Raw genomic sequence first — 25194 nt, forward strand, 5'->3', positions numbered from 1 at the left:
TTATAGCTGATCCTGAATGGCTACAGGCTCTGCTCTAAACAATGTCTCTGGGAGAGATACCATGTTCCGATAGCAGCAGAAGACAGGAAAGCCTATTTTTCTAACATAAGGTGACCAGGCGACTGAGATCGTAGGGTATGAATATAACAGAGCAATCTTATCAGAGTAACAGAAGAAAGGGAGGAAAAAGAAAGGGAACAAGAGATCAACTTTTCTTCTCTAATATTCCCCCTCCATGCTAATGCTATCTGCCATATATTATTCTTTTTGTTTCCTTCATAAAACGGAAGCTTTGCCTAGTCTTACATTTCTGTGAAGTGCGTTAGCGAATATCATCATAAAAATCACTGAAGACAAGACAGTATTCCAGCAGCTTATATATAGACATCATTGCTGTAAAGTGCTTCTGTCTTTTGAAAGCAACATGGCAGAAAGAAGGGAACTTGATGTGAAAAGCCTTTTTACCATGCTTTTGCATTTCAATTCTCTGGCTGTGTTTGTGTTTTGAAGTTGGTATGATAGTTTTGTTTAATGCTGTGTGTTAGCTGTGGTTCCACTCGTAAGGAACATATGGTCACGCAATCGGTTAAAAAGCTACTGCAGGGACTGCTTCAGTGTGCCAGGCTAGGAGATGGCAAGAGCCACGATAAGGCTGTAAGCGATTGGTTTGGTTAAAGGAAGGGATTGCAACAGATGGCATGCTGCTTGGCTGCTCGCTACGGCCCATCGTCTGCGCTCAGTTGTTAGGCATGGAATAAAATTTTGATCCTTAAATCTTAGAAGATAGGCAGCTGCTTTAAAAACTGCCAAAGTATTGGTGATAAACTACATACATTAAAAAAAAAAAAAGTGAGGGAGAAAAAGGTGGAGTAGGAGGGAAGAAAGGATTCATTAGTGATGATCTTTATTAATGAAATGTCTATTTGAGAATCAAATTTTTCTGTTTTCCCCCATAGAGCCTTTGTACTTTTGACAATTGGTGCTCTTCAAATTCTTAGTTATGTGACCCTCTCTCTTGCTTTTTGCAATTTATTTGCAAACATTGTTCATGAGAACTTTTTGGTTACTTGTCTCTGAAAAGTGACTTTCTCCTAGGTTTTGAATACACTATGCCTTACCTAGTTTTTAAAGTTTAGGCTATTCTAACAGTGTTATAAGTGTTGCTTGTCTGACGTGCAGAATGACAGTAAGAAATAGGAATCTCATTGCCTTTTTTTTCCCCCTTTATTCTTTTCTGACAGTGGCAAAATATCATGGTGAAGCTGTGCATCAATCAGGTAGGGTCACACAATGTCACAATCTAAGCACTGCAATACTTCTGACATGATTGCTGGGTTATCTGCCTGCATCCCTTGAAAGCATTAACTTACAACATGTATTAGGAAGGACTTTATCACCACCCAAACGGTGGGGATATAATGGTGGACCTTACAGCATCCACCGCGCACCTTATATGAGCAAAGCGTGATGAAACTCAGTGCATCTTTGCGGCTAGCCAAGGACACTTCTTAACATATGGTATGTAAAAGCTTGCCTTTGTGAACTCTAATATCATAAAAATACCAACACCGTGTCTCCTGATGGAGTCTAGGACAACTCACTGAAGGAAGGTTTATTCAGTAGGACATGAAAATGCTCCTCCTCCTCACAGTGAGCAGGCTTTGTCAATATATTTTCAGAAATGATTATTGTATTAAATTATTCTTGTTTCATAAAATAGGAGTAGCAATGATAATAAGAGAATAGCTCTGCGCAGTTAAATAAATCACTCAGGCAGCACGGAGATGATAATTACAATTAAAGTGGCAGACAACTAAAGATTACCTACACATGTGCACTTGAAACTGAGTGACAACATACTTTAAATATCTAAAGTTCTTATATACTTCCAAATGTGAAATTCAGCCATAGCAGCTGTACATCATGGGCTCTTACTTTATATATGCATATTTCAATGGTGACTGTTTTTCTGGTATAGCAGCTTTAGGATACGAAAAATTTATGCACTCGTGCCAGGAGCCTGTTTGCATGCAGCAGGGCTAAATGTTCTTGCGCTACCTTCAAGTAGATGCTGATGTTAACTTAATTTTCAATGTATTAATGTAATCTGTATGCTTTATGTAAGGTGTGATAAGTTTATTCTATATACATGTTTAGTGCAGTATGAATGAGACAGAAAGAAAAATCAATCATTGCTTCACAGAGAAATATGAACTCTGTTAGCTTCATTTTTCACACTGTGAAAATGACTTGACCTTCCTTTCCTCAGAAATCCAAATATCCCCAATCTGTATTCAACATCATAGCTGGCCACAAATTTACCATTAACATTTTCTGGATAGAAAACTGTGATTTCATTTTTGTTGTTTTGTGAAAAAATAAGTTTTTCTTTGGATCCAGTGGAGTATTTTGAGCAGAAGGGGTTTATGTGCTGTATCACATGTGATGCAGTTCAGCTACCTCTTGCCTCTGACCACCAACAGCTGGCCAGTCTCTCTTGCCCAACCTACCATGGCCACAGTTCTGCTACTTCTTCTGCAGAAGTGGGGACAACAGGGCTTCTTGTGGTGGTGGCAGCCCCAGCATCGAGCCCTGTCTTGGGAGCACAGCGCTGAGCAGGTACATTACTATTTCTCCACATCTCCCTCCTTGCCTTCATCTTTCCCTTTCCCAAATGTGTGCAGAGCACGTGCTACAAAGCCTTTGGGTAAGGAATTTAGCGTGGGTAGGCCAGAAAGAGAGAGGATAAGGCTGGGATGCCCCTTTCCCTGCTTCAGACTTGGTACCCGCCATCCTCTGACAAACCTGAGGGAGCGGAGGGGGAGCCTGGCCATTTTGGCGCAGCTCCGCAGCTCTCTTGGTTGCAGGGTGCTCTCATGCTTTCCCCCATGGCCAAAGCGGCAGCAGCTGCTGAGGGGCACCAGGCACCTGTGGCCTGTCAGAGGGGTGCTCCAGCAGGCCCCCTCCTCCTAAAACCCAAGACGGGGGCAGCTCTCACAGCTGCCCGCACCCCCTGCAGCGCCACAGCAGGCTGGAAAACCAGCTCTAACCTCATCGAGCAGCGTGGGCAGGGGTAGGTGACAAGACGGAGTACCACAGCCTCATCGGCAAAAATGGAGCCTGGCCTGTGCTGAGCCCGCGCTCCTCTTTGTAGCAGGCTGCTGGGCCTGGCGGAGGTGAACGGGGCCAGGAGGCCTTGCTGGCCTTTAACCGTGTCCTGAGCTGTTGCTGCAGGTGCTGGGAACTGCAGTTGTATTTTCCATTGTAACGGTAAAAGTGGTCACGCCAGGGGCAGTGAACTTTCTATTCCTGGCAGTTTGGGTAAAACGAACCCTTCACTATTTAAAGACAGCGCTGGCACTGCCTCATGCTCATGCTCACCCCTGGCCCGCGCTATAGAGGAGTTCATGGCCCTGACACACTCCTGTGACAAGTGCTGAGCTCAGCCAGCTCTGCCAATATCATGTGGGGACAAGCGTGGCTGCTGGCAGCTCGGCCGGGGGCCCTGTGATGGCCTTGTCAGCCTCTGTGGTGGTGGCATGCGGGCGCGTCCTTGGCTGGTTTGAACTCTGTCTGTCTGTGAAAAGCTGGTTTGTGCACAAACTTCCTTCTTCAGCTGAGGGTGTGGGGTGTTCAGGGAGCTCCAACTGACCAAAATGGATCCTCTGAGGAGAGGGATTATCTCTGATATTGCCCTTCATGGGAACTGCAGGTCTGCTTGCTCAAACTGGATCTCCCACCCTTATCTTTGCTAGGGTGAGCTCCGAAAGCCTTTTCGGGGACCATTTTGTGCAGATTTTGCTAGTTTCTGAAGAATTGGAAGGGTTTACTTCAATGAAGTGAGGGCACTAACACCTGAGAGGCCCAGGGACAGCAGTCCATGTGCAGGCACTGCCAGTGCAGGTGCATGAGGTGCTGGGAGCTGCCGGAGGCCTCTCGGCGAGGCAGGGTGCTGAGCATCCCCAGCTCCTGCACCCCCTGTGCCTAACGCCTGTAGTAACTCATTTAGTTCCGTTTAATGGCTCAAGCTTGAGATACTGAAAATAGTTGTTATTGAATGTGAGTGATCAGGCGGCAGACTGGGCTTTTACTTTTATCAATAATAACGTTTTCTAAAAAAAACTGTCTGCTTCTGAAGAAAATTTTTGAATTGTGGCAGCACTGGCCACAAAGTCTGATTATTGAACAGGGCTTTCAAAACCAACAAGAATAACAAAATAAGAAAGAGGAGAGGGAGAGGGGCCTGGCTCATGGTATTTAATAGCTGAAGGCCCAGAGCAGCACGTTCAAGCCTGCTTGTGGAGAAAACTGACAAGTGTCAGAGAGGAAACGCTGTGTGCACCTGCCTGCCCGCAGCAGGGAGAGGAGCGGGGCTCGGGGTTTCAGTGGGTGCGAGCAGGCTGTCAGTGGTGCAGCCCTGCCTGAGCTCCCTCCCTCGGGGGGCTGTGAGATGCATGATGCAAATGCGAAGCTTGCAGTGAAACCCAGGTTCAGATCAGGAAGCCTTTGTCACGTTTGACTTCCACTGATAATGGTTCCAGAGCTTTTCCTCTGCAGTTTTTTTTTAACCCAGCGGCATTTGCACAACAGCTGTGTATTCCTTAGGAAGGCAAAAATTGTGGGTTACATTAGCTGCTCTGCCACTGACCTGCTTGGCCACCTTGGGTTTGTCCTGTAACTCTCAGCAAGCCCACAGAGATGCTCACTGGAGCCTGATCTCCGTGGTGGCAGCAGAGCGGGCTGCAGGACCTTGGCTGCAGAGATGGGGTGCCACCAGAGCAAGGAACATCTCTGACTTCACCCCGCACCAAGTCCCTGAGGCCCTGCATCACTTGGGCGAGTTCTGGGTGTGGCTGGTCCTGTGCAAAACCAGCCAAAACGGACACAGCTTTGGGCTCATCTTCGCAACGCCAATGGATGCGCTTGGTTGCTGCGTGCACGTATATGCGTTTGGAACCTTGTATTTCCAAAATAGAGAAAATCTGGGATGTGGGGGCAGCGGGCCGGGCTGGCGGCCCACCTGGATCATGAGGGTGATGATGGGAGCTCTCGGAGACCCCCGCTTGGTCAGCTCCGGGCCCGCCTGGGCCTTGCCTTCCCCTGCCATCACACCTCTCCTGCTGCGGCTGCCCCGAGCCCCTCCAGGCAGCGTCTCCTCCCGTGCCGGTGCCCCCCGGCGCTTCCCTGGCGGGGGGCCGGTTTTACCGGCGATCTCACGGGCGTCTCTTTCCCATTTTCCCCTCTTTCCCCCCATCCCACCCGTGCCACTCGGGGCTTAGGGTGATGCGCGAAGCCTCCTTTCTCCCCCTCCATCCCTCCCCCTTTCCCACCAAACTTCCCCGGGGCATCCCCGGGCGGGGAGGGGAGGGGGGCTCCGCCGGATCCCGGCGGTGCTGGCGCGGCGGCTCCATGCCGCGGCTTCGGGGCCGCCCCGGCTCCTCCTCCTCCCCTGGCGGTGTGCGAGAGAGTGCGAGCGGGTGTGTGTGTGTGTGTGTGTGCGGTGTGTGTGTGTGTGCGTGTGCGCCGGGGCCGCCGCCGCCGCCGTGCCTGCCCCTCGCAGCCCGGCAGCCCGGCCCCGGAGCGGGCGGCGGCGGCGGCGCTCCCCGAGCCCCGGGCGGCTCCGAGCGGCCCCGCGGCGGCGGCCGCCGCTGCCCGATGCCGGCCGGGCAGCCCTGAGCGTGCCGCCTCGCCGAGGCAGGGGGCACCACTTCTCTGAGTCGCCCCCCGCCACATCGTTATGGACCTATTCGACTTTTTCAGGGACTGGGACTTAGAGCAGCAGTGGTAGGTTTTTGGTGTTTTTTTTTTTTTTTTTTTTTTTTTTTTGGGGGGGTGTCGCTTTTTAATTTTTCGGGGGTTGTTTTATTCCCCCCCCTTTCCTCTCTCCCTCCCCTCCACCCCTCTTCCCCCGACCAGCTGCCTTCTTTCCTCTCCTCCCCGCTCTCTCCGCCGGTGCCTGGGAGCCTTTGTTGCGGGGCGAAGCGCCCGGTGCCCGCCGCCGAGCGGCTCCGCGCTGCGCCCGCCGGCTCCGGCAGCCCCGCTGCGGCTGGCGGGGAGCCCCCGCACCGCCCCGGGGGGCCAACTTACCGGGGGAGCGGGGGGGGGAGCCGGGATGCGCCGGGCTGCCGGCGGGGAGAGCGGCGGCAGCGGCGCCCCCCCGGCCGCCGAGGGCAGCGGCGTGGGGAGGCGATGTTTTCCCCGGGCTCGCCGCTTCGCTCCCGGTGTATTTACGGCTGTCAGCGGCCGCAGTCCCTCGGCGGGGGGAAGGCGGCCCGAGTTTTGCCGTGTGGCACACTTCGGCTGCAGCCCTGCTCGCCCGGGGGGGGGCTGTCGCTGGTTTTGCGGGCCTCCCGTTCGGGGAAAGCGTTATTGAAGTTAGTTTGGGAAGTGGGAAGCTCGGTCCCCGTGGTATTATAACAGGTCTCTTCCTTACTCTGCCTCTTTCTTCTTTACCTTTTCCCATCCTTTTTCTTCCTTCCGTCTTTCCTTCCTTACTTTCTTTTTCTTTTTTTCCTTTTTTGATTTTATTTTGAGTGGGGGGCTTTAGGCTTACGTTGCTCTGCAACTAAGTGCACACCTTGGAAGGGCCGGTGCATCTGTTTGAGTATATTGTAAACTTGTTACCGAAGTCACTGCTGAGGAATTTCGATGGGTGACAAGTAGCTGGGAAAGTTGGTGCTGGGGTAGGTATTCAGGCACTTTCCCGGCTAGTTAATGAGATTATGATTATTCTTTACGACTGTTTTTATTGGTTCTTTTCAATTTAGGATATGCAGTTACAATTTTGCAACTATGCATGGTTAAAGTCAGAGGTTGGTTACTGTTTTGTTAAATGGTTTTGGGCTGGAGCGCAGTTTGCCAAGAAAGAAAGAAAGTAAAATACTGCTTTGTGATCCTAATCGCTAGATGTCACATGGATTTTGCGTGAGTGTGCATGTGCATTTGGACCTCGTGTTTTGCAGAGCCTTTACTTTGTTGGTAATATAAAGGTATGTCTAGGAAAAAGATCATATATTTAGTTAATAACTATCATTTTGCCAACCACAGTGTAGCAGCTATGGTTGCAAATCCAAGATAATCAGAACCAAATACCTGTCACGTCCTATTTTACAGCAGTTCAGAGTAAATCCTTGGAACCATAAATTACGCTGTATCAATATTAATCTGCAAGCAGGCGTTTTGGATCCTGCGCGTTTTATCAGCTCTGCATATACCATCATACTACATCTTTTAATAACCGGGCTGTTGTTATTTAAAAGTAATAATCACAATAAAATTAGTGCTCAATTAAATATTATGCCTCTACCACACTATCTTGACTTTGCTACACTAATTTATTTTGCACACAACTGATCACCACCATATAACTACTCAAATAATATTTGCATACAATTTGCCTAATTTATAGTGTGGGTAACATCATTAATTTAATAGAAGCTGTTACAACCCAATATGTGGGTGTAGTTCAAATACTAAGCACATTATAGGTATTGAGTTTTAATGTTTGCTTAATAACTTGCTTTCTTTTGACTATGGTTTTATGTGGATTTAGAGATGTGCATCAGAAAGAATAGAACTCTTGTGCCTCTGTTTTTGCATAAAATATTAACGTATTGCCACTCATTCCATAATTTCCATTCACTTCATTTCTCACAGTGATTTTTTTTTGGTTTTATTTTTTTGTGTGTGTTTTTAGGCTTTGTGAGGCAAGAACATGTTTTACTTCATGGCTGTTTCAAAGTGTTTTGATATCTACACAAACTCCATCTGTGACACAGTTGGATTACTGTTGCAGAGATCAAGTTGGATTTAGCCTTTAATAATCCAATTAGTATATGCATGTGCACATGTATATAATACAGGGGTATGTAATCTACATGTATATGCAAGCATTACATGTATTTTATTGTACATATAAAGATTTATGTATCTCAGGCAAGTAATTACATTGCTTAAGGAAAGATGAATTTAGCTCATCTATCCATAAATGTGTGTAAATAAACGTGACGTATGTGTACATGCATCATCTCTGCACACCCAGAAATATGCATGCTTGCCCATCAAAATGTATTTATTTTTGTCTGTGTATCCAGCGTGGTGTGGTTACTCCATGATATTTACAAACAAGTATTGTTAGTATGATGTGTGGATTTGTGCCTCGTATTTTGCAACTGTCCTCGGCGCTTCTGTCTGTAAGCTGGCCTCTGTAAAACGCGTCTCGTGAGCGGTTATAAGGCAATGAGAGACCCTCTTCTGCATTGCTTGCAAACACAAAACTTCTGCTAATCTGTGCTGCAATCGCAAAGAAGGCAAGCTCAGGCCTACAGCATGTGTGGGTGTTTGTATGTATTATCTGTATACAAGTGCAGCAGAAACATAGTTAGCCTGAGAAATAGATATATATAAAAATATATAGTTGAGTGGAGGTTTTTTATCTAGTGTAGAGGTTTAAAGGTAACGCTTTCTGTGCATATCAGGAAGTGATTCCCCACACATTTTAGGGTGATGGGAAAAACCCCACCACGTTTTAGTTCCGTCCACCAGAGGTACCTCTCTGCATCACTTCTCGAGATGTGTTTTGGCCAGGACTGCCAAAGTTGCAGTGCGCTGCCACAGCATGTCTTCTGGAGTTGTCACCGAGCATTCAGGATGCTTAGGGGGAGCTTTGTCCTGGTGGAGGCTGCAGAATCAGCCCTTCGGTTTCCCATATTAGGAGGGATCACAACATTACAAGAACAAGGTGTTTCAGTGACCCTTTGTCAAGAATGTTGTTGAGAGGGTAGCTCAGAGTATGTGTGGTTTTTTTTTCTTAATTTTTACATGGTAGCAATTGGACAAAATGTGCAAAACTAAGTATCCCAGTGGATGTTTTGCCAAACTCAAAAAGCTGTAAAAACAAAACAATTTAAATGAATCTAAACTCTGGTCTAGGTGAAAGGGCCAAAGCTGAAGTCTGCTGAGATTCCTGGGTGAATAAGAAACATTCACCTGGGCTTGCATTTAATACAAGCCATTCTATGAGGGAGAAAGGAAGGGAGATGGATATAATGAAAAGCTTGAATGCCTGTGTGCACCAAGGGGACCACTTGCTGTTAAAAATCAAATTTCATCTTTTAAATCACTTTCCACGCTTGTCTGTGGTAACCAAGTAAATGAAATCTTGACGCGTCCTGGGACCGTGTGGCTAGATTTGAACCTGCTTATGGAGTAAGGTGGTGCCATTAATCAGCAGCTGGGAAACAGCAAACCCCAACAAAAACCCAACCAACCCAGAATATATGGCTCCTCGGTAACGCAAACAGAGGCGGGGAGATTCATGGTTTATGTTTTATTTATCGGTGTTGGCACTAATATTTTCTAAGTCCTCCAATCTTTGAAAAAGCGGAAGCCGAGAAAATACTTAGCAGCAAAATGCACGTTGAGGTATGGAAAATAATACATAGCAAAGGGCAACACAATCGGCAGGTAACACCATTGTTGTAGCTGTGTGGTTGGGATGGCGAAGAGTTCATGCTGCAGAGAAACAAGCCTCTCGTCTTCTCTTTTTATATTATGTATCACAAGTAGCCTAATTAGAGCAAAACCAGCAAACTGCCAGTTATACAGGAAGAGGCTTAAACTCACCAAACTGTTATATAAATAGAAAGTTCAAAGGTCTGTTTGTGGCTGACAAAGCTGAGAACAGGCCATCTGTGGGCCAGGTTCCCCTCCTGTATGAATGCAAAACCATACTGTATGCCCCAGGAGTGTGCTTCCAGCGTAGACCTCAGTCTGGAGGGGGGATCCTGCTCTCCAGACAAAGGTGAACTGTTCGAACTCCAGTCTTGGGTATTCTGCCCCTCGGCCACCTTCCCTCCTCGCCTTGTGCCTCTGCAGAAGACCTCAGTTACCGCTCTGTCACCAGGGTCTGTAATAGCTTGCTAAATGAAAAGTCTTCTGAACGTGGAAACAGTGTTGTGTTTCTGATGGGGATGTGTGAAATAGAGTAGATAGGCTCTTTGGGACCTAGATTGAGGTGTTTTTTTCTCATTTTTTTTTTCCTTTTTGGGGGTGGTGGTGAGAGCGTTAGTACGGGAGGAAGTTGCATTTTGAATGGATTTCTGCAAGGGTTTTTTTTCCCCTCCCTTTCTTCTCCTTAAGAAATATTACAGTTGAATTGGCGTTACTTTTTAGATTTGTATTACAGACATCCCCGAGTAATTATTTGAAAACGTTTCATTTTCAATTTGTTTTGAAAGTGTAAATGGATAGATTGTGTGGCTGCTGGTGGGTGGGTGAGGGGGATTAGATGCTGTCAAAACAAGCAGCTGAGAAAGACCAAAAATATTCTTGGGCCAAAACCTGTACTTTAAGTACATCCTGATTTAGTAATTCTTCCCTGGCTGATATTGAACTCCATGGAGTGTAAATCTTAAAAGAATTTGGCCGTTTGCAAACATTAAGCTCACATCTATCCTATGAGGCAAAATTACAATCAGTTTAACAGCATTTGAATTGTTTTTCTAATGATTCATTCAAGAATTTAATGACTTCTGAAATATACAAATTGGGATGGAGAGCAGATACTTCAGCTATTCCAAAGCCAGGCAGGACTTCAGAGCGTTCAAGCACTTTATACATGAATGCCAATTATATTGTTTGGGATTTTGTTTTTGAGTAAAGATAATGTTATGGTACAGGTCCTTCAGCCGAGCAGAATTATTCCTTTTGTGCATCTGAGAAGCGTGTATTGCAACCTGAAATTTAACTAAATATTTAAAGGGGAAATGTGACGTTCTGTAATGTGTTAAGTCAAATAAATATACCAAATGCTCTCTGAAAAAAAAAATTGGTGGACGCCACTGGTCTTTTTGTACTTCTTAAGTCTGGGGCAGTATGCTCCAGCTTCTTGGAAGGAGCGTTCTTATGCTGTCTGGGTTATGAGGCCCACGTTCTCTTTTTATCCAAGTAAAGAACAAAATTCCCATCGTGTGAGATGGGACAAAATTGGATCTAAGACTGGGCGATAACGTAGCAGGGTCCATACGCAGGTATGCAGTGTTAAGCACACAAGCAACCCTATTGAAGCAACACTGATTTCAAGTTTTACTGAACTGGGTTCTCGACTGTTCCCAAAATGCTCAGTGTTTCACTAACGATTGAACCCTAGTTCTCCCTGTACTTGGTGATGGAAACTGCTGTTACTTTTGACTGTATAGTGTGCATCCATTTGCCTGAGCTCTATCAGTGGTTTTATGTGATTGTACAATTGTCTGAACAGCCAAAAAGAATAGAGATATTAAAGCTCGCTTTCTCTGTAAGAGCTGTAGGAAGTAACTTATACATTGAGCCCTGGAAGAATGTGGAATAAGCATCTAAACAGACAGACCCCACCCTGTCTTTCCCTGGTGCCTTTAGGTTGGAGGTAAAATGGAATTTCTTTGTGTGGAGGGCTTGAAGGAGTGGGCTCCTGGATGCTCATTAAATGTATATAATCAATACATACCATAAAGTACCTACGTGTTCCTCCAGCTTGGGTTTAAGCCAGTAGCCAGGGCCGTCACTGGAGGTGCTCCCAACTGATTTCAGTAGGTGCTGGACTTGACCCTGTTATGGCCAAAAGGCAGACTTCCAGAAATGTGCTGCAGCTCTCTAATGACCAGGATCAGCAGGCACTTTGCACACACCTAATACCGTGCATGTGAACAACTCTGCGGAGTCCAATTCTGAACCATTCTAATTCAAATTTACTACCTTTCTTTTGAAAAGAAAGAAAAGAAAAATGGAGGAAAAAAGCCTGAACTTTTCTCTTGGTTGCAGTTAATAAAATAGATTTTATAAAACCTTCAAACATCTATTAACACTGAGAACTGAAACTGTGCCCCAACTCTGGGTTTTGCAACGTTACAAATTCTTCCTTAAGAATTGAAAAAGAAGACAGTAAATCCAGTAATATGTCAAGTTAGTGTAATCTTCCGGACCAGTCATAAAATAATAGTCAGGAAGTCAGGACCGTGACTCAGGAAGACAGGTGTTTCACCCTGTTGTTGTTTCTGAATATTTTGTATTGATGCTTTGTAATCAAAATATTTAAATTGTTCTAATAGGTTTGATCACAGATATCGGGAGGTATGTTGCTCCTGACTAATGGACAACTGTACAGATAAAAAAAAAGCAGAAGAGAGGGAGAGGAAGGATGTCAATGTACACATTAGTAAGGTTTTAAGCTCCATTTTGATTACCTTCTAATGATACAGTTATTTGGCAAAGAGCATGTGATGTTCAGTCTGCATTTGCAAGAGAAGATTTTGGGAAATGAATGTGGGATGTTTGTTTTTACAAACTCTGTACTGGAGCCTGGCCTTGCAAAAACTTGGAAACAATTGTAAGTTGCTCACTGGTTTCAGCAAAGCTGCCCTTAAATGCAGTTGGTACAGTGGGTTGGCAAGGTTGTGCTTGTAGTACTGAAAAAATAACATGGAACTAGAGAGCTGAGGTAAAGGAATAAACCCAAACCTCCTGCAGTTAACTTCCCAGCTATTACAAGCTCTTTTATCATGAAGAGGCTGTTTTTCAACTCTTACATAGCAGATCCACACCATAAATTATTACGAGTGTTAAACAAAGGTCTAGTCAGTAGTCTCTTCTGTAAAACTTTATATCATGTTTTAATGACATTTCATGTATGTGTTCAAATCAAGCCACCAACTTGATTGATTTTATTTTTTATTTCTGGGGATTGAATACTTGTTGAATTTCTTTCCTGTTTGTGACCTCAGCAGCTATCTGATAATCGCCAGTAAATAGACACAGTGAGTCCTCATTCCAGGTGATCCGAGGTGGTGAGGTTTAAGGAGAGTTGGATATGGTGCCAGAACTGGAAGCTGATTTTCATTGCGGGTGACATGGAGAATGGGAGAGTGCCATTTACTATGTGCAGTGTGTAAGTTTTGTTTAGTGAGGAGCTGTAGTCAGCAATTCAGACGGATTCCTGACTCAGATGCTGCATGGTGCTACCAATTATAGTAAGACGTGAATAGCCCACTCATAATTATATGTTTGATGGGGTGGGGTATGAACAACCAGAGAAGAAGAAAACGAGATAGAGCACCAAGTTAAAAATCACTCAGTTGTTCCTTTGACAAGTATTATAATTGCTATTTTTGTACTGCTGTGGGTGTACATGGTGTTGTGAAATAAGTAAATTCTGTAGCTCTACATTGCTTTCAGTGCCTGGGGCTCAAACCTGCAGACATCTTACTACTGAGACTAGTTCCTTATGGCACTTTGCATGGACTATGGTCAGGATTTGGCTGGATTTTATAAGTTTTCTTTCTGGTCACTCAAATGTGAACTCTTCTGGTAGGTGATGGTATCAGCATCTGACAGAATGATAGATACCTAGAAGTAAGATCAGGTAAAAGCGGTACTTCTGTGACTTGTGATCTATGCTAAGAAGGCTTCAAAATGAGATGTTTTTCATTTAAAACGTTATTAGGTCTGAGGGTAACAGTCCACCATGTAGGTCTAGTTATTCTTTTTTCACCTCTTTCTGTATCATTGGTTTAGGTCAAGATTTCACGTGTGAGGAAAAGAAAAAACACACTGCTGTCTGTTGAGAAAGCATACGCAAAGCTTTGCAAAGCTTTAAATATAAAATCAGGAAACACAGAATGTTATTAAGGTTGCCAGTTTCCATTTATTTTAGTCTCATGTCATGGGGGAAACTGAGTTCCTGAAGGAATACAGTGTTTAGGTGAGTCTTTCTGTGCTGCTGTCGGCAGCCACGCTTATGTTTGAGAATGTAGTATCCAAGATTTGGAAAAATACATGCTGATTGTGGGCCTCTTTGCATAAAGGCCATTGTGAGAGATGTTTTCAGGGGGCTTAATTTCAGCGGGCTGCATGCTTTTTAGGTCCCTGTCCTGAATTCTCACCTGAGGCACCCATCGCTCGGGTAGCCAGTTTCCGTATGAAAACGTCGGGCTGCTCTTTTGAATGTGGGGGTGATTTTTCTTCCAGTTTCTTTCCTGTAGAACAATAGAATGACATTCTTCCTGGTGTTTCCTATGAAGAATAATGATGAGGAATTATCTTCTCTGTCTACAAGTGTTTAAAAACTCATTAGTTAGGGTCCCTGAAAGAATTCCAATACAAGTCAGTGGGTGTGGTGGAGCTGATTGTAATGGGAAGCGGACTGGGCCCTGGGGCTGGTGGTCAGCAGGGAGGCAGAGCTGTAAAGAATACTGTGCATATGCTATAGTAAGCATTTTCATAGATCTCCTCTGTGGGAAAGGACAATGGCTTTGGAGCTCATATTTACTCAAAAAGCAGCCCTTTGATTTTCATGGCTTTCTGCTTCGCTGCACGCTGGAAGGCCCATTTGTCTTCCCCAAGCCTTTGAAGAGTGGTAGGTGGATGGAGGCGGTGACCAGGGGCTGAGGGTGGCGGTTGCTTGGAGCAGGAGATAAGTTGCATTGTGGTTTTTTGGTAACACTTGGCAGAATTATCGTAGTTCTTTTTAAGTTTGCTTAATTGAGGTGAATATATGCTTAGGAGTGGAACATGGATCCTCTTACCTGCTCTGCCACTGCCTTCGGAAAGTTGTCAAAACAGGGTAATGATATTTGGTAAATTGTGTTTTTTGTTGTTGTTGTTCAAGTGGAAAGCAAGAGGCCAAGTGCAATTACCTGTATCTAGTGTTTCTGTTCTTTTTTTCATCTTCTTGGGGATCAGCTGGGAACTTTCTTGCAACTTTCTCTACTCTGAACTTCACTGTAGCATACGTAGTCCCTCATAAACTTGCTTGCACTGCATTACCTACAAGTAGAGCAAATGATGTTGATGCAGATTGTCTATGGCATAGCTTATGCATTGAGATCTGTTCTGGATACAGCTTTTGCACTGATGGTATCAGACATGCTTAGAAAAATAGGGTGAGATTTCTGGCCACGGACCTTTCATGAAACCTTGATTTATGTCTCTCTAAATACTTTACCTCCTTTTGTAAGGAGAGAATAACATCTCAGAATTTTACTGGTGGACTGAGGAATTTTGCAGAGAAGTCAGTATCATTACCCTCCCCCCCCCTTTTTCGTTATACCTGGGGAAATGGGGCTGAGAGGAGAGAAGTGCCTTGCTGAAGGACTCTGCATTGGTCAGGATGCTGTCAGCTGGGTTCCAGTTCACTGCTCGCCCACTCCGATGGGTATATTTTCCTATTCCGCAGGGGTGTGATGAGGTTAAGTCCCTTAATGTTTATGAATGTTTATGATGATAGAGCAAGACAGGAACCTAGGCAGATATATTAGTAGGGGAAAGGCAAGCCCATAAAAAGAAACAGGAGGATTTGGGCAGAGCATATTTTCAAGAAGAGGAAATCAAAGCAGAGAAACTGTTCTGAAGACCAAAGAATGTGCCATATATTTACAGTGTGCATATTTGATATAATTTACCCTGCTCTGAGCTGGACAGTGAGGGCCACGGACCTCTTGGAGACATAAGAGTCTTGTTAGTCCAGAGGCCTTGTCATTTCCTGGGTCTTATAGCAAAGCTTTGTATATGCAGCTGTAGCTTAAGTAAACGTCAAGTCTTGGATGCTTGACTGAATAGGACATCCACACTTTTTCAGCAGCATTGTTGCTCTTTGAGCCAGCTGCCTTTGTTTCTAGCGGACTGCTGCTTTGTTGGTTAACCCTGGGCATGAGTTTTCTTCACATATGTTATTAGACTGAACATATTTTCTATTTATACCACTTGGGGATACAAATTACTGCATTGTTTTTAGCAAGCACTAGGAAGACTACATCTTTGTGATGTTTAAACAAAAATACAGAGGCAAGATTTTATTCACCATAGGTTGTTCAAAGATCCTTTCTTTCAACGCTCAAGGGAAAATAGACAGCAAAAACAATTGGTGGTCTTTATTTTTATGTCCCAGACAAGCAGGAGGTATTTGCACATGTGTATTTTACTAGACTAAAGGAAGAAGTTGGTTCTGAGTGATGGACTTTTCAAGAATGTTGATGAAATTGTGCATATACTTTTAAGGTAATTTAGGGAGATTAATAGTAGCATACGTACATAGGCTTATTGCCCTCATGGCTTTGATAATTGTCTGTGGGCCAGCAAAGTTGCACTAGAGGGCTGAGCTGAAGGCCACTGCTCCTAGCTGAAGTTTTTCATTTATTTACTGAACTCTAAAACATACTTGACCAGAGCTTCCTTTGCTTTCTCACTCCATTTCTGGAGAAGACGAGAAGATGACCTTTACCTGCTCCCTGGTAGAGCTCCAGAAGCATTATGCAATCTCTGGCAATATTACTGCTACTGCCTGGTCTTTCCTTCTCTTTTCAAAGAGCCCTTGCCTGAACTGACTGTTCTTTAATGTGCACATGAAGGAGTCATAGATAAGGGAGCAAAATCATTATAGAGGTTTTCAGTATTTGTGTAAGAAAACACCTGTTTGCTCCTTCAGAATCATCCGGTCCTGTCTGCAGGACATTGAACACGTTTGGATTGTAGACCATGACTAGGTGTTATCCCTGTCAGGATAATAAATAATACACTTTTCTGCCACTTTATTCTGCCTGGTTCTTTCCCCATTACCCAAGACAAGCTGTTGTGTGAGGATTTTGCCTGGTTGTAGACTGCTCATGAATCTTGCGGTACACGACAAGCAGACATCTAACAAACATGACTAGAAACTATATAAAATACATAGGCGTAACACAAGTTGTATGTTTGAAAACACATTAGAGCTCCACAAATAACCTGATATCAAAAATGCTTTTTTCTTCCTGTATATCCATAACCAAGAAAATTCTTCTAGCTGAATGTCAACCAGATAAGGGGTATTTTAGATTTTGTAATGACTCTCACTTGTGTAAACTCCTACAGTTTGCCTGCTAATTCAACTTCAATGATAAAAGGTCTCATCAAAAAACTGAGGCAGACTAGAATGTTTGGTTAAGATTTAACATCTTTCTGACTAATTATAACCCAGTGTCAATATACGCTCTAATGTCTGCGGAAAGAAAAAGGACATAAATGATACAGTTCCATTGTCCCAGGTCTTCTGTAAACAATTAGCGGTGAGGTGGATGTCTGAAGTGAGGGCGAGAGAATTGATAAACCTATTCTAAAGGGCTTGAAAAGTTGAAGTGAATTCTAAATGTAGATTAGCAGCAAATGATGACAGCCAAGCCAGCATTACCTCAGTTGATTAATTTGTAAGGATACTACTGGTCAATGATTTTAACCAACAGCTATGCATAGTAGAATCCTAATGGGATCTGTCTGTTAAGATTACATAAAGTAGAGCATTTGATTTATTTCATAGCTTTCCAACGCTCCACTTTAACTTCATACAAATAATGCATTAGTCACAGTGGATAAAATGGCGTATTGAATAAAGTTGTGATTTTGTCTGCTTCTTATAATCTGATTTTATAAAGGATTAAATCTGTTTTAGTAGTTTATTCATATCATAAAAGAGATTGTCGGCTGAATGAAATCTTTACATCTGCCACTTTCTATCTCATTAGAAAAGACAGTAACATAAAGTTCCTCATTTCCTTCCAGTCTGTTTTATCCCCTAGTGGGTCTGAGTGTATATATCTTTTGTACATGTTTGTATATTATAATGTCAGCATGTTTTCAAAGTTGTGGTTAAGACTGCGTCACAGCTTTCAATTTAGGGGGCGCAATACCAGGGGTTATAAATGTTGTGACAAAAAAAATAGTACCCAGACGAGAACAAATTGGGGGGGTAAGGGGTGACTGTCAAAAATCTGAAAATGGTGGTTTTTAGTGGCATGGCCACATCTGTGCACACCACCCGATTCAGCAACGTATTTAAGTACACACAGTACTTTACTGTGAGCGTGCCTATGTCGGTGGATGCAAGTGTGTGCCTAATGATAAGTGCTTGTTGACTTTGGGCCGACTGAAGAGAGCATAAAGGTTGGGGATTCCTTATGTGAGCTTAAATGTGAATTGTCAGTTGTGATCAAATTGTCCAACTGTTATTCATCTGTCACGGTGCTAGTGTTTTTTAAAACATTCTTCTAACTTAAGTGCATTGGTTCTTGGTTTTGTTAAACTAAATGTTGAATGCAAAATTATAAATTTAGGCTTTTTTTTAACCTGCTGTTGCCAGAATGTCAGCTTACTCTTAGTACGTTTTGTTCGTTTTGTTTAAGTGTGTGTCATTAACAGGATGCTGCTGTTATGACTGAGCGTTGTTTTCATGTAGGCCTTTGAAGTGAGAGCAGATTATATTCTCATGGATATTTTCTTTGTATTTAAGGTTCTTGCCTTTTTTATTTAATCCTATAAAGTGGTTAGGACCAGATTGGGTTCTTCTGAACGTGAGGTTCTCTTGGTTTCTGGCGCTGAGAAGAGAGGTAGTATCCAGCTATTTGAGTTGCCTTTTTAGTCAGAAACGCAGATTCTGAAGATCTCAGTTCTCCCTTCTGAGGACTTCCTGAGGATGAAACTTCTTCATTCACATTTTCATTTGTTGATGTATGTTGCAGTTTTACTGGCTCTGGCTTTTCAGTCTTGGCTCCTTTTCCCACGTACTTTGAATCAGTAGGAGTGTTTTGATATTGAACGTGCGCGTGATCAGCCTCTTCCACGGGGCAGGGAGCCATTTACAAGCTCTGGGCGCAGAGACTGGGGTTGCAGCCACCCAGGCAGGCAGGGAGGTTTGCGCTGGGCTGTGCCCGGTGTTGCTGCAGCATCAGGACAACATCGCACCCCTTTGGTGCTCAGTACAGGGTAGGGCCCGTGTCTGATCCCAGGGAGGCTTCATCAACAAGGCTTTAAAAGTCACACACAGTTCATCAGCCCACTTTATCTGAGGAGGAATGATGACAGGAGGTAGCTCTCTGCTTCCAGCCGCCTGTTTGTTGAGACATGGGTGTGCTCCCCAACGGGGCCGTGCAGTCACAGCTGAGTCATTTTTTGCTTAAATTTTGTTCATTGCTGAAATTGAGGAAAAAAAAAAAGCTTTACTTGTCATGAAAGTGGTTTTGGTCATGAGTACATTGGCATGACACAAAACGCTCATAGAAAGGACAGAAATGTTCACTGAGGTGGAGGTACACCCTCGGTTGTAGGTTTTGGGGCCAAATATAAGGAGTATGAATGGGTTTGCTTGCTGTTACCAAAGGAATACTGCCCTCTTTCTCAGCTAAATTCAAGTATCCTTTGTAGCAGGTTAACCTACATGCAAAAAACTGCTCCAACATCCCTCGCGCTGCTTTAAAAACGGGTGGTTGAAAAGAAGTGGGTACAGCTCTGGTGTGCACCAGCGTGTGGCTCCGGTGACACTGGGCGAGCAGCAGCATGGGGGTCCCAGAGCCTCCCCTGCAGCCCCGGCCTGCCAGAGGGGTCAGCCTGGAGCAGCCATCAATCGCGACTATTGGGAGATGTCCCAGCCTGGCATCTTGCCTGTGGGCAGCTAGTTAAAGATGGAAGCATTTGTCAGTCTCCCCATATGTGTAGCAGCATAAGTTCAGGGGTGGAAAGCGCGTGCTAGTGGTGTACGGTTGGGTCCAGATACTGCTCAGGAAGGTGAGCTGGAGCTGGAGCCACAGCTCTGCAACACGCTGCAGACCAGGGCACCCTTCCCGTGGGCACCTAACAAATTATCCTCCTTAGCCCTGTGAGATGGTTGTAGCAGTAAGATGCAGCACAAGTATTTAAATATGAAAGAGCAGTGCCACACTGTTTTCTGTGAGCAATCCTGACTCTCTCTCTGAATAAACAGACAGCAGCCTTTTACGGGAGATTTTTGTTGTATTTTGTTTGGCAGCTGTTTGTCTTAATAGGAATTCTTCAATAGTATTTATTGTATTTTGTGCTGGTAGGGGGCAGAGCCAAAGCAGAATCTGAGCAGTTTTACTTGCTTTACTCATTGTGAACAATAAGAAAATATTGCAGTATTAATTACTGTTGTGCTTTATTGGCAAAAATAAAGAGATCCTATAATATGAAATTGCTAATATAAGAAAGGCTTTGATTTTCTCATTAGCACAGGATATTTTGCATCTGTTCTGGTTCACAAGTGCATTGTCGGTGCTTAAATAATAATAATGACTCAGTAATGAATAAGAATAACAACAACAAATAGGCATGTGAGTGTGCAGGCAGTCAGGCACCCTCCGGTGTTTATCAGTAGGTTGGTTTTGGAGGTCTTGCAAAATGAGCTGTTCCCATATGCCCATTCAGATTTTCTTAGATCATTGCACAGCCCTCAGATTCATTTCTCTGCTGGCATGGCTGGGTTATATACAAGTATTTTTTTCATTGTATGTCACGAGTAAAGTGCTAAAGTTCTCACTTGAAATGGAAAATGTGTGTTTCTTCCACTTAAAAACATGTAAGTCTCCTTTTTTCCTCTCTTCTATGTTTTTCTTCCCTCTCTCTCTCTCGGTGTGTGAATAAAGTCTTAAGTATCTCATTGTTTTGAATTCAAGGAAGAATCAGAGCTCTGGATTACTCTGCCAGTCTTTCAAGTATGCCCTTAAAAATGTAGCCTGAAAATACCCTCACTATAATTCAACCTGGTTTGTAGCAAATTTTCCCTGTTTCAGTAGTTTCTACTACAAAAACAGATACCTTAAACTACTGTTAGCAGTCTGTCTTGAATGTTGAAAAGCCTAGGAATCTAACAAATTCTCTGATTTTCTAACAGCATCTCTAACATCACTTTAAAGTCACCTGCCTGGATAATATGCTATGTAGTGGAAGTTATGGATTTCTTTTTTTTCCAGCTCTTACCTAATGCTGGATAGTTAACAGCGGTGATAAGCAAAGGACAGCAGAATGCTCCATTTATTGTTGAAGAAGTGGTTAATTTCATCAAAGATTCTTAACTGTTAGCCTTTATTCTCAAAATAATTTCGACTTATGATTTGGTTTAATGGTTCTGAGTTTGAGAGAACGAAAATGCTAGTTCAAATTGGGGAACAAAATCAGCAAATATGCTTTGAGTTGATATATATTTTTTAACACTTCTGCATTGTAAATTACACCCCAATGACTTTACAGCTCAAGAGAGTAATGAAAAAGTATTTGTGTAAACAATTACCTGAAATTTGACAATTCTGGTCAAAATACTTGGTTGTATGCTGACAGGCTAGAGGGCATCTTCTGTGTGAAGAGTTTAAATTGTATCTGCTGTTTAACTCCATTAAAAGAGTAACTTAAAAAAAAAAAAAAAAAAAAAAAACCAACAACAACCAAACAAAAAGAAGAAAAACCACCAACAAAAAAAGCAACCCCAAAGTGCCCTTATTGATTGATTGCTCCGAGTAGCACTTGCTTTAAAAACTCGGCATTTGCTAATGCGCACATGCACAATAACTATGTAGGGCAAAGGCAAGCAAAAGAGGATTTCTTTTTCCTTATTGATTAAAAATTATTTTTTGGTCCAACAGCCCTTACCTGTAACGGCACATACCTTACAACACATGCACGGTTTAAATAAAACAACAACATGGAAGGGAAACCAACCAAATAAAAAAACCCACCATCCTTCCCCTTCAAGTAAAACAGTTTAGCCCTGGATAAGCCAAACGAAATTGGCAAAGCAAGTAGTTTATCAGCACAAGACCCGTAAAGTACTTAGAGTGATCTGTGAATGGAAGCTACCCTAAGTCTGCTTCTTGTCACAGCAATTTGTCTGGCTTAAGGGCAAAGTAAGTGGGTCTCCTTGGCAGTACAAGTAGATCACCAGGTAAGATCAGATAGGAGTCTCTAGTGGTAACAACAGAACTACAACAAAGCTCTTCTTTTGACGCTATTTCTGCTGCTGTTGCTGCTGTTAATAAGTGTGCTAATTATCATGAACCTGATAAGGCTTATATTAATTGACTGAACTAAATGTGAATTCTGGTTAAATAGAGAATGGTTTAATAGACTTGACAGGTGCTGGTTTACTTAGCTGCTCTGTTCAGAGTAAAGACACTTTAAAACAAAATAATCATCTATATTTTAACCCTTTGATTTTGGGGGAACTTAAAATGTTCGCCTTTAAAAGAGTTTAAGTTTTTCACAATATCTTCTGCCCTTCTCCTCTGTCCTCTGATACTTTATGCAAGGCTAATTAGTTCTTACAGCTTTTGTAGTGCAATATAATCCCTGCGTAGTCATTTGTCACATACTTGCATGGCACAGAGTAGTATGGCCTAACCTGTTTAGTCTCTGGGTGCTGTTAAAGTAGTAAATGTTGGATAATAAATAGCAACAACAAGCAATCCGACGGCTACTGACTAGGGCTGGAATTCCAGTTCGAGAGCACTTTGGGCTTTTGGGTAGATAATCTCTCTGCATCACTTTACACGTTTGCAAAATGGATACTGTAATATACATTTAACTTTAGAGGTATTTTAGGACATGTAGTACATAGAGGTCTTTGAAATATTTTTCATATGTCCATGCAAATTAATGCCAATATTAAAGTGTTCCTCTTTTTGCTTGGGTGCTGCTTTTCCTGAGTTCCAGAAAGTGTTTAAATGTGCAGTATTGTAAGTGTAGATGTGGAAACAGACATGGAAAAACCAAACATGATACCTCTGGTGGTAAATGTCACATTCTTTGGAAATACTGGAATATTTATAGTATGTTTTATATATTCCATAATTAGGCATCGCTATTAGTGCACACGACCTCTTCATTCTAATTGTCAGGAGAGCTGTCACACTGTAACACATGCTGCAGCACGCTGCAGGAGCAATCAGCTTTTGTCAGACGTCAGCCACGTTTTATTACTTTTTAAAATGTTTTAATTCTTTTCTCCCTCCTGTAAACATAACGTTCACGTGTAAGGCTGGAAAACCTCTGTGCTCTGCCTATCAAGAGGCCTTGGCACACCAAGATTCTTCCTCTGGGCTCCAGTCGGAAAGAAAGGGGCAACTCAGTTGCTGCTGTTTCTGCTCTTAGTGCCCACTGTAAGCTGAGGCACACTTGATGGTGACTCACCTTTGTGTTCGGTCCCGCTGTGGGATACTCTGCCTCAAAAAACCCTCCCCAAACAATCTCCACTAACCCAACAAAGGCAAGCCTGTCATGAGGCTTGTGCGAAGTTTCAAGACTGTCAGTAATCTGCTGGTGGATGAGGCTGGAGCAATACCCCAAAGCCATTTTTGGTGTACGTGGGACAAAAATAGCCCTGTGCTTTGTGCCCCACGCGTGCCACCTGCTCCAGTGAGAAGAGGAAGCCTAAGTTGCCTGTAACGGACATGAAACTGGCTTCGTTGTACTGAGACATACAGGTGCAAATAAACCCCCGTTTTAAAATACGTGAGGTAATAAACTGTCTGTTGAGAAAATAGAATGGACTGATTTGCAGGGTGAGGGTGGCTGTTTCTCTGGGTGCTCCCTTTTCTGTCAGTGCATGGTAATTACCAGATGTCACACTTTATTTTGGATTACAAGATCATCTCATGCTTTTACTACAGGCAGTGCTTTATTGAAGCTATCCTGCATTATGTCTACAAAGTTTAAAAAAAAAAAATTCAATTACTTCCTGCCTGAGGAGCATGCTGCAGGGCTTTTTTATTTTTTTTATATTTTTTAGTTTTGTATTCACTAATTTACTGTTTGTTCTAGAGCAGCAGTGAGTGGGAGTTAAACTTTAAGTGCACATTTGGCTCTTTAAAAAGACATTTAGTGTACAATTACTGCTGTTTACCGTCTTATAATTGTTGTGTGTTTAGGCTTAGTCAGGCTTAGGAAGATGGGTATCTGTAATCTTTGAGGGCTACAACTCCCTGTCCTAGTTTTTACAAAAGAGAAAGTAGTTATAGATATTGAGATAGATACAGAGATAACACGACACTTTGTGCTGTAATGTTTTAGTGATCAGTGTAAAATAAACACAAGGGGAGGTTGTGGTAAACGATGCCATATGTGGCTGCAGTCTCAGTCAGTGATATTCAAAGTGATGCTCAAATCAGATCTGGGAGTCAAGACCACTATTCATGGAGTCCGAGACTTGCCATCCTGTTGTTACACAGGAGCACAGTTTGCAAAACACTGAGTTTAATAAGGGCTTGTATTTACATTTGTACATGATGTCTACAGCAAAAATGTAAATCAAGTTCTGTGGGTTGGTTTTACTTTGAACTTGGATGGAAAAAAGACAGTTGTGTGAAAACAAAATGCAATAAATGTGTAACTGAAAATACCCTAGTAATTGAAGGGTGGGAGAGAGGTAGTTAAAAATCATAATTAGCTTTTTTTTTTTTTTTTAAAAAAAAAAGGTATCTTTTAATTCAGTTTTATGATCCACTGTAATTGGAAGGCATAGGTCTATTGTATTTCTTTAAACAGGGGAATATTATTGGATTTCAGGTCCATCATCTGAAAATTTTTACTTAAAAGCCTAATGAATCCTTACAGTTGTATTTGTAAGAAACGTTTGTGGATTACAGGCAGATATCTTACAGAAACAAAACTATTTGAGGGCTATTTTATAATTGAAAGCTTTTGAGAAAATGTTCCTATGATTCAAAAAAGATTTGGAGCTATGAGTATGTATTGTGAATGTCATATTAAATTTCATACTGAGAATGCAAAGGACGACTAATCCTTCCCTTCTTGGTAGAAGTACTGCTCTTTGACTTTCTTCACCATGTTTTATTTTTAATGTAATTTTAATGAAAAGATGGATCTAGCATTACAAAGTGGTTGTTCGTTCCTTCTAATGTCTCTGAGACAGAAATTCCAGTAGTGTTTTTGTTGTTGTTTTGTTTTTGAATAATAAATATATATTTTGCCATAAAAATTTAAATCTTGTGTTTAGTCTTACTAGTTGAAATCCATGGCACAATCTTTGGGCTTTGTCTGTAGCCTTTTAAAATCAACTGATGTTTTTAATGGACTGTGGTAGTCTCTGGATTGAGACTGTAGAGCTTGAGTATGCTGGTGTTACAAAAGTGGAATACGGGGAGGGGGGCGGTGAAGGATCAAATCCACCCTCCCATTTAAAAGGTGGAGATAAAGCCTGATACAGTACCCCACCTGTCCTTGATAAGGCTGCTCTGTCTGTGTAAAAGCTGTTCCTCCTCACTGTGGTGAACTTCACCCACTGACATTAAATCCTCTCTCATAAGTGATTGGTGTACAAGCCTACTCTGTGATTTCAAGGCATGTCAAGGGATTTAGCTGTACAAGCTTTTTCTTGTATTTGAAATGCAACTT

At 42.9% G+C, this 25194-nt stretch overlaps 1 protein-coding gene across 8 annotated transcripts in view; it reads left to right on the plus strand.

The window, feature by feature from the left end:
* The first annotated feature begins 5610 nt into the window (after positions 1-5610).
* The window catches only part of AFF2 (AF4/FMR2 family member 2), a 328163-nt gene continuing 308579 nt past the window's right edge, over positions 5611-25194 (plus strand). For 2 of the 8 annotated variants that reach the window (XM_040572852.1, XM_040572853.1), the window contains exon 1: positions 5611-5784. In XM_040572852.1, the coding sequence (XP_040428786.1) occupies positions 5738-5784 (47 nt within the window). In that variant the 5' untranslated portion in view covers positions 5611-5737. The remainder of the gene's footprint in view (positions 5785-25194) is intronic. The other 6 variants (XM_040572847.1, XM_040572849.1, XM_040572846.1 and 3 more) reach the window with 4 other exon arrangements.

This window comes from Cygnus olor, chromosome 13 (assembly GCF_009769625.2).
Source record: "Cygnus olor isolate bCygOlo1 chromosome 13, bCygOlo1.pri.v2, whole genome shotgun sequence".
NCBI classification, from domain to species: domain Eukaryota; kingdom Metazoa; phylum Chordata; class Aves; order Anseriformes; family Anatidae; genus Cygnus; species Cygnus olor.